Source organism: Lipotes vexillifer, unplaced genomic scaffold, assembly GCF_000442215.2.
Source record: "Lipotes vexillifer unplaced genomic scaffold, Lipotes_vexillifer_v1.1 scaffold158, whole genome shotgun sequence".
Lineage (NCBI taxonomy): Eukaryota > Metazoa > Chordata > Mammalia > Artiodactyla > Lipotidae > Lipotes > Lipotes vexillifer.
The window spans coordinates 1782937-1792956 of NW_006788189.1; the positions used below are offsets into that span (position 1 = coordinate 1782937).

General features: G+C 43.3%; 1 protein-coding gene across 1 annotated transcript in view; it reads left to right on the forward strand.

The window, feature by feature from the left end:
- Nucleotides 1-10020, forward strand: part of ERCC3 (ERCC excision repair 3, TFIIH core complex helicase subunit) — a 37259-nt gene that overhangs the window by 24304 nt on the left and 2935 nt on the right. The window contains exons 11-13 of the mRNA XM_007461304.1: nt 2359-2455; nt 3820-3937; nt 8465-8583. Of these exons, the coding sequence (XP_007461366.1) occupies nt 2359-2455; nt 3820-3937; nt 8465-8583 (334 nt within the window). The remainder of the gene's footprint in view (nt 1-2358; nt 2456-3819; nt 3938-8464; nt 8584-10020) is intronic.

Genomic DNA, 10020 nt, shown 5'->3' on the forward strand with positions numbered 1-10020 from the left:
CAATTTTCTTTTCTTTTTTCTCCCTTTCTTTTTGGCTGTGCTGCATGGCTTGCGGGATTGGGATTGAACCTGGGCCATGGCAGTGAAAGTGCCGAGTCCCAACCACTGGACTTCCAGTGAACTCCCATTTTCTCCCATTTTTTCCCATTTTTTATCCCTTTTTTCTTCCAACCCTATTGAAGCTTTTGTTAATTTCCAAGAGTTCTTTATCTCCAGCTGTTTTGTTTTTTGAGTAAGTACAGTGTCTCATCTGAGGCTGTTAAAGCTTTTGAAGCTTTCTTCTATTGCCTACACTGTCTCTCTTTTCTTCAGGTGTTTTGATTGTTTCAGCTCTATCTTTAGAGACCTTCTTCTGATTTTTGGTAGTCTTTGGCTCTAGTTTCTTATTTAACGGTCAGTCGCTAAAAAGCTGATCGGCCTTTGTGTATAGCTTAGTGGGTTTGCCTATCTGTGGCCCTCTCCACAGCATGATCATGCAGTGACATGGCTAGTTTGTCAAGAGATTGCCAGATTCCAGTATCTCTGGGTCTTTTCTCTTGTGCTGGAAAGTTTCTTCAGAGAGGAATCTTCTGGTCTCCTAGATACCAGCCTGTGGCGGGGGAGGGAAAAGGGAATCCCTGTCGTTCTTCACTTTCAATCTTGCTTTGCCCTCAGCTCTGCCTGAGGTCCCTAAGTGTAGACCTTCCTGTTCAGAATCTAGAAAGTAAACTTCCAGTTCTCTGCCAGGTGGGAGGAGGCATGCCTGGCTGTCAGGGTTGAGGTCTAACACTTTTCCTTATGCATGTACTCTGTCGGTCCTTCTGTCTGTAATCCTACCCTACCACCCACCTTCTGAGGGTTGTTTGATAGTGTGAGGTAGTGGGTAGAACATGAACTTTGGAGTCAGACACACTGGATTTGACTCCCAGCTCCTCCTCTTGTTAGCTGTGTGACCTAGGGAAAGTTCTTTACCTCTCTGAACCTCCTTTTGTTCCACTGTCACATGGAGTTACCACCACCTACCTCAGAGGATTCCTGCATCTAGTAGGTGTTCAACAAATGTTAGGTTCTCTTTCCGAAGGATGGTTACCCTTCTGTTTCATTTCCTATATGAGAGAACCTTCAGAAACTGAGGGCTCACCACTATTTGAGTTGTTTTTCCTGATGACGAGTGAGGAAAACAAGAACCACCTGAAAACCTGGATATCAAGCGACAGACTGTTCTGAAGAGTGCAGTTTCCCGAACTTTTTCACAGCATGACACATACAGAAAATCGGATTTGTGTGGTGTCCCGAATACTCTCACAGGCCAGGCTTGCCGTGGTTAGGGAAGCATCCAGCTGTCCCAGGCACCTGCCCAGCTTCCCCACAGGCAAGGGGGCTGCTCTCTCAGGTACACCTGTACCCAGTGTGTAGCACAGTGTTGGGAAGCACGTGTGGAGTATCAAAAGTCGTGCTTCCTGAGCCTTCCATGGGCACTGCCCGGGGATAGCTCGTGGCCTCAGTGGTGTAACAGCCACTTGGGTCAGCCTCCTTAGGCTCCTGACCCTCAGTTCCTCGTGTGTAAATTGGGAACACGAAACCTACCTTTCACAGTTCTGAGGAATATTGGCAGGCATGGATGTTTTTTTCCCAGGGTAGAACCCAGCTGCATGTTTGGTGTGGGTGGGCCCTGCATGCCTGCTAGCTGTCCTCATGGTCCTTGTCGTTGTCATCGTCACCATCACTGTTATTGCTGACCCTTCGGAAGCTACAAAACCACGTCATTACAAGAAAAGCAGAGGAATGGCTTTGCCAGGTGCCAAGAGGTGATAACCAGTGAGGTTGTCAGATAGGGTTGTACCCTTTGGCACAGAGCTGGAAACTCAAGAGAAATGTTTGAGCTTAGTGTTATAGAGAGTCCACGGGGAAAAGTCTGGAAGGGGCTCTTTTCTCCTTTCTTGGAGAATGCTTGTTTGATTAGGAAACAGTTCCTTCCAAACTTTTGTTTGCAAATAGCAATGTTTTCTTTGCCGCTCCCATTGAGCTTCGTGAAATCTAGGGGATTCTCCTTGTTTAGACACTAAGCTTAGTGTGAGAGATACTGAGGCAGGAAGGAGCACAGGCCAAAAACAAAAAAGTAAAGGAGGGAACCTTGAAGAGAGTAGTGATCTGCATCTTGGCTCAGAGGGGAAAGGGTGGGGTGTGTGTGTTTTGGAAAGGCGGTGGGGAAGGTCTGTAGCCTCTCACTTCTGTGGCTTTCTTCTTGATGTTTTTGCATGACAGAGGGCTTCCTGGAAGAGAGAAACCTTGCAAGATCTCCCTTTTCCTCTGACATGCTTTCAGGATAAATGAGGAGTGATTCTGTAGTCTTCCTAACACAGCTTTGTTCTTCTCTAGACCCTATATCTATGGTCCTACATCCCAGGGAGAAAGGATGCAGATTCTCCAGAATTTCAAGCATAATCCCAAAATCAACACCATCTTCATATCCAAGGTCAGTGTGGCATGCAGCAGCCCCCGGGCCTGGGGGACACTGGATGATTTCTGGGCAGTGAATTGGTATTTGTTGAAGGAACGTCACGTGTCAGTTTTCATTCCCACGTGTCCAGTGTCTGGGGGCAGAGGAACATTGCCTGTCAGGTAGTGGGAGAAGCAGATGTACGGTTTTAATGTACATGATCTATATTCCTAACTCAAGGAGTATATAATCTAGCAAGTCCTTTTGCTTGACTTAAGTTTTTCCCACCTCTTTTTGGGGTACAGGAATTTTGAGTTGTATTTTCTTTATACAAGGGGGAAAAGTTCATTGCCTACTATGGCAAAGGTGGGCATTTGCATAAAGTTCTCTTTGTGGCTTTGGAGATTCCTGTGGGTCGTGGGCAGCTTTTGTCCTGGCTCCTGGTATGCCTTGGGGATGGGTGGTGAATATAAACACAGTGCAGAATCATGTAGGCCCAGCTTGGTGATGGTTTTAATTTGCAGTTAGAAGTGGTGGCCCAACACCACTTATAGCCCAATGACTATTTAGAATAGTCATTCAGGTTAGAACAGACCCAAAGCCCAAAAGAAACGAGATTTACCTGTAAAGTGATCATGGATGGGTCAAGCTTTTATTTCTGTGTCCGGGAACCTTGATGGTTGGATCCCCTCCCCCCACCCTCCCCAAGCTAAGGCAGCTACCCAGAGTCAGAATCCAGCCCACTGAAGGCAGGGGCCCCTCCCAGGTCACGTGTCCAACCTTTGCTGTTGGCCTCAATAGCCTCCAGTTAAGATTGTGGATGGTTTTGTGCAGACCTATTTCTGTAGCAAAAAATAAGAAGAATCACTCACAGAGAGTCTGTTGATAGGGCCCTCTTGTCTCTGGGTCCCTAGCAGCCACACCAGGACTGTTGAGACAGATGGTTAAGAGTCAGGTCTTGACAGTTTCTATAGGACAGCTCTTATAAGAACATGCTAGGTCCTTAGAGGCCTGCGTGCATCTGAAGGACCCCGGTACAGATTGAAGAGGATAGTGATTGTTTTTCTGAATTACCTACAGAGCTTATTTAAATTTGAGGCCAGTTGACTTTTTTTTCCCCTTTTTGACTCATATATAAAAATCTTCCCAGGGCTTCCCTGGTGGCGCAGTGGTTGAGAGTCCGCCTGCCGGTAAAGGGGACACAGGTTCGTGCCCCGGTCCGGGAAGATCCCACATGCCGCGGAGCAGCTGGGCCCGTGAGCCATGGCCACTGAGCCTGCGCGTCCGGAGCCTGTGCTCCACAACGGGAGAGGCCACAACAGTGAGAGGCCCGCGTACCGCAAAAAAAAAAAAAACAAAAAAAAAACCTTCCCAAACTCACAGCTGGTTCATTTCTATAGGTGGGTGACACATCGTTTGATCTGCCAGAAGCAAATGTTCTCATTCAGATCTCATCTCATGGTGGCTCCCGGCGGCAGGAGGCCCAGAGGCTGGGGCGAGTGCTTCGAGCAAAAAAAGGTACCTTCTGCTCCAGGCGGTCTCTCTTTTCAAACCACTTCCGTCAGGTGTCTGTTTGTGAGGGTGAGCCTGTGCTCCTGGGCTAGGTAGACCCTGAAGGGGATGGACGGGGTTCCCAAAACAAGGACCAAGGTCTCCTTGGCCATTGTTATTTCTCATGTGCTGAGGTTGAGCATGTGGACGTTTTCCATGGCAGCTGTCTGGAGGTCACAGTCTGAGCTGAGTGTTTGTGTTGGTAGATAGAGGAGCCAGGAAAGCAGTGCATAATGGTGTAGATGTAGAAGGGAGAAAGCAGAGCGTAGACCACCCGTGCAAGTGTAGGAGGTGGCAGCTGTCCCCTGAACCTTCAGTTAAGAGTAAGGGGAGGGCTTGGTAGGAGCAGCTTGGGCAGCCACAAGGTGGATACCTTGCTCATAACCTGTGAAGAGTGGTCCCTTGAGTGGCAGCTTACAGCAGGAACATCACAAGCTCAGTGAATGAGGAAGCAAGAGTCATGCTTCCTCTGCTTGTTAACTGCAGTAAAGGAGCCCAGAACCCAATCATGGACAGAGTAGAGACTGATGTTTCTGCTAAGAGATGGCATCCTCTCTTAGGCAGGTCCTAAAGCAAGGACACAGGGCCTGTCCTCAAGGAATTCACTAATCTTAGGAAGAACTTGGACTGCTAGGATGTTTGAAAATGATAGGATTAGTGGGCAGGTGTTGTAATTGTACTGCATTTGAGTATGTTTAGGAAACAGCTAATTGATTGTGTTTGAAATGGAGACAGGGCAAGTTAGTGGAAATAGCAAACATGGACTTGGGCACCAGACCAACTGTGTGACCTTGGGCAAGTAATTTGACCCTCTGAGCTTTGGTTTCTCATCCAGAGTTGGAGTGACAATCCTTACCTTGCAGGACTGTTAATAATGAGGAATGAGAGTACATAACAGAATATAATAGACTGCTGGGTAAATCTGACTAGCATATATGAAAGTGATTCATTACTTACTCCTTACTCATCACACACAAAGCTAATTTGAAAATCCCTTTGAATTTGATTAGAATTTTGTTTTTTAAATACTGTTTGACTCATTTTACAAGGCCAGTATTACCCTTTTACCAAAACCAGAAAAGTTCACTACAGAAAAGAAAATGACAGGCCAATATCCAACGAATACAGCTGTAAAAATCCTTAGTAAAACACTAGCAAGCCAAATACAGCATCATATTAGAAGGATCATTCACCATGATCAAGTGGGATTTATACCTGGGATGCAAAGGAGGTTCACCATATGCAAATCAATAAATGTGATATATCACATTAATAGAATTAAAGACAAGATCATATGATCATTTCAATGGATGCAGAAAAAGCATTTGACAAAATTCAACATCTGTTCATGAAAAAACTCTTAACAAATTAGGTATAGGAGGAAAGTACCTCAACATAATAAAGGCCATATGTGACAAGCCCACAGCTAACCTCATACTTAATAGTGAAAGATTTGAAAGCTTTTCCTCTAAGATCAGGAACAAGACAAGGGTGCCCAGTCTCACCAGTCCTATTCAACATTGTACTGGAAGTCCTAACCAAAGCAATTAGGTAAGAAAAAGATACAGAAAGCATCAGTATTGGAAAAGAAGAAGTAAAATTTTCTCTATTTGCAGGTGACATGATTTTATACATAGAAAATCCTGAAGACTTTACCAAAAAACTGTTAGATCTATTCAATGAATTTGGTAAAGTTTCAGGTTTCAGAATTAACATACAAAAATCAGTAGTTTCTATACACTAATGACAAATTATCTAAAAAAGAAATAAAATGATTCCATTTACAATAGCATCCAAAACAATAAAATACTGGGGACTTCCCTGGCAGTCTAGTGATTAGGACTCCGAGCTGCAGGGGTCACGGGTTCAATCCCTGGTCGGGGAACTAAGGTCCCACATGCCATGCAGCCAAAAAAACAAACAACAACAACAACAAAAACAAAAAAAAAAACCACAATAAAATATTTAGGAATAAATTTAACCAAGGAGGTGAAAGAGCTCTACACCGAAAACTATAAGACATTGATGAGAGAAATGTAAGAAGATAAATGGAAAGTATCCTTTGTTTATGGAATGGAAGAATTAATATTGTTAAAATATCTATACTACCCAAAGCCATCTATAGATTCAGTGCAATCCCTATCCAGACTCCAGTGGCATTTTTAACAGAAGTAAAAATAACAATCCTAAAATTTTTGTGGAACCACAGAAGACCCCAAATAGCCAAAGCAAGTTCTGAGAAAGAAGAACAAAGCAGGAGGCGTCACACTACTGACTTTAAGTTATATAATAAAGCTGTGGTCATCAAAAGAGTATGTTACTGGCATAAAAACAGACTTATAGACCAGTGGAACACAATCCAGAGCCCAGAAATTAAACCCATGCATATATGGTCAACTAATATTTGACAAGAGAGCCAAGAGTACCCAGTGGAGAAAAGATAGTCTCTCTAATAAAAAACCGTGCTGGGAAAATTGGATATCCACATGTGAAAGGATGAAATTACCCCTGTCTTACACCACTAGCAAAAATTGACTCAAAATGGATTAAAGACTTAAATGTAAGGCTGGAAACCATACAACTTCTAAAGGAAAACAAAGGAAAAATGCTCCTTGACGTGGGTCTTGGCAGTGTTTTTTTTGGATATTACACCTAAAGCTTAAGCAACAAAATAAAAAATAAGTGGACTACATCAAACTAAAAAGCTTCTTCGCAGCAAAAGGAATGATTGACAAAATGAAAAGGCAATGTATGGAATGGGAGAAAATATTTGCAAATCATATATCTGATAAGGGGTTAATATCCAAAATAAATGAAGACCTTATACAACTCAATAGCAAAAAAACCAAATAATCCAATCAAAAACTGGGCAAAAGACCTGAATAGACATTTTTTCCAAAGAAGATGTACAAATAGCCAACAGGTACATGAAAAGGTGCTAAACATCACTAATTATTAGGGAAATGCAAATCAAAACTACAATGATGGATGTGAACTAAACTTACTGAGGTAATCATTTCACAATATATGTAAGTCAAATCATTATGCTGTGTACCTTAAACTTATATAGCACTATATGTCAATTTTATCTCAATAAAACAAAGGGAGAAAAAGGAAAATATTTGATATAATATACTTAGCCCTTTTCTTTGCATCTCTGAACTCTTGTAAGACAAGGAAACAGTTGAATTCACAGGCAGTACACAGATACTTAACTTACTGACATTTGAACTGTGAAGCAAAAAAATTCAGATTTTCCTGCAGGATCAGATTTTATAGGCTACAGTATTTTCTGTCCTAGTTACTATGATAATTCTGTTACTGGGTTTTCTCTCTGAACCTTTTTTTTTTTTTAGTAGTTTTAGCATAATGTTTTGAAAAGGGTTATCCATATTGTAGCATGTATTAGTACTTAATTCTTTTTTATTGCTGAATAATAGTCACTGTATAGACATACCACTTTTTTTTTGATTATTATTTTTTAAATTTTATTTATTTTTTGGCTGCGTTGGGTCTTTGTTGCTGCGCGTAGGCTTTCTCTAGTTGCGTCGAGCGGGGCTACTCTTCATTGCGGTGCACGGGCTTCTCATTGTGGTGGTTTCTGTTGTTGTGGAGCACAGGCTCTAGGCGTGCGGGCTTCAGTAGTTGTGGCTCTCGGGCTCTAGAGCGCAGGCTCAGTAGTTGCGGTGCACGGGCTTAGTTGCTCCGCGGCATGTGGGATCTTCCTGGACCAGGGCTCGAACCCGTGACCCCTGCATTGTCAGGCGTATTCTAAACTACTGCTCCACCAGGGAAGTCCCTGGACATACCACTTTTTAAAATTCATTTATGGACATTTGGATTGTTTCCACTTTCTGGCTCTTAGAATAATGTTTGGATCATGTAATAACCTTATGTTTAACATTTTAATAAACTGCCAGACTGTTTCCAAAGTGGTTGTACCATTTTCCATTCTCACCAACAGTGTATCAGCATTTCAGTTTCTCCACATCCTTGACAACAACTGTAATCATCTTTTTGTATTCTAGTCATCCTAGTGTGTCCCAGGTAGTATTTTGTCATGGTTTTGACTTGCATTTCCCTGATGACTAATGATATTGAGCTTTTTTCATGTGCTCGTTGACACATGAATCTTCTTTTTATATCTTCTTTGGGGAATTGTCTGTTCAGATCCTTTGTCCTTTTTATAATTGGTTTATTTGTCTTTTCATTGTTGAGTTGTAATAGTTTTTTATATTCCCTAGATTGAAATCTCTTATCAGATATATGCTTTGTAAATGTTTTCCCCAATTCTGTGGGTTGTCTTTTCACTTTCTTGATGGTGTCCTTTGAAGCACAAAAGTTTTTAATTTTGATGAAGTCCTCGTGCAGAATCAGGGCAATGGCCCCTCTGACTGCAGAGCTCTCCCACTGCAATACTTGCTTTTGAACCCTGGACCCTTAGTTCCTGCCATTCTAATAGCTAATATTGTCCTTTTATGTGCCCTCCCCCAGGGATGGTTGCAGAGGAGTACAATGCCTTCTTCTACTCGCTGGTGTCCCAGGACACCCAGGAAATGGCTTACTCAACCAAGCGACAGAGGTTCTTGGTAGATCAAGGTTATAGCTTTAAGGTACGTAAGCATTTGGTCTCTGGTCGGAGTAGGACCGAGGCTTTTTTGTACCCAGCCCTCCATGAGAAGTGGGGGACCACTGTCAGCATGAGCATGGGACAGATTTCAGGCAGGCACAGGACATTAGGGGACATTAGGGTACCTTTTTCCTTGCATGAATTTTGGGGAGCTTTGAAGGAAAAATATTGTGCAGGATCCCTCCTGTTTCCAGCTTCTCACAGTGAATGGTCAAAGATTGGGGCCTCTGAAGCAAGAGGCCTGTGGAGTCTCAGCTTGTTAACTTTTTACAGTTGTCTTGAGGAGAAAACATTAGATGTTGGTGGGAAAATGTGCTAGCCTAGTAGGACTCAAGATGAAGGAACTGTGGCTATCACTGTGTTAGTCTGAGCCCTTTGGGGTTACTTTCTCAGGGGGTGCCCCCTCCAGGTAGCTGGGGGAGTCTGCCCTTAGTCATCTGCTAAGCCTGGGCCTCAGTGGGCCTCACAGACATCAGAGCCATCCATGTACTGTAAATCTGGCATTTTAATAGTTTGGGAAATTCTAAAGCTTTGGCGAATTTTCATTGGCTAAGGCATTTGCTTTCTTTCCTATTGACACAAATACTAAGTTTTTGTTAGGATTTAGTGTCCCAAAGGGTTTTTACTTGTGGTAGTGGGTGGAGGGTGCTAGAAGCAGGGGATTAAAAGGATATCTTAGAACATATAAGTTCCCAGGTTCTTGATTTGTGAAAGACTGTAGGCTGCCTTTTCAGATACTTTAGATTGTATCTTTTTCAAATTGGTTTAGGGCAGAACTAATTAGGGAACTAATAGAGTTCCCTTTATTAGCCTTAGAAAAGAGGACAGGGTTGTCTGATCCCTCCCCTTTTAGTCAGAGACAGTGACACTTTTCAGACTTCTTATGCTGAACTGTAGTTCAGGACACTTGGGACAGTTTTTCGAAGGATTTTCATTTCGACCTTTTTATCCGTCTGTGTAACGTTCGAGCTGATAATAGAATCCATACCTCCTGATTCCCGGGAGAGTCGTAAGGGTAAGAGAAGCAGCGAATCAGGAAGTGCTCTGGGTTCTTTGATGGGTGAGCTCGACAACATGGTACCTGAGCACATGGTTGTCTGTGTTGGTTGGAGCTGCCTTTGCCTTCCTCACCTCCAGGGCTGCCTGCTGAGAGCAGCCAGGTTAGGGTTCCCAGAATCTGGACCCTGGTGATCAGGCCAGGGCAGAAGTGTCCCGTATCTGTACTCCAGATCTGTGGCCACCTGAAGGGTGCAGCCAGATACTTCTAGGAATTTTCTTTTAATTAAAATTACGAGAAGAATGAGAGAGAGAGAGAGAGGAAAAGAAGTTCCCTTTCTGACTCGGTGGTCCCCAAGCTTTTTGGCGCCAGGGACTGGTTTCATGGAAGACTATTTTTCCACAGACCGGTGGGGAGAGGGGG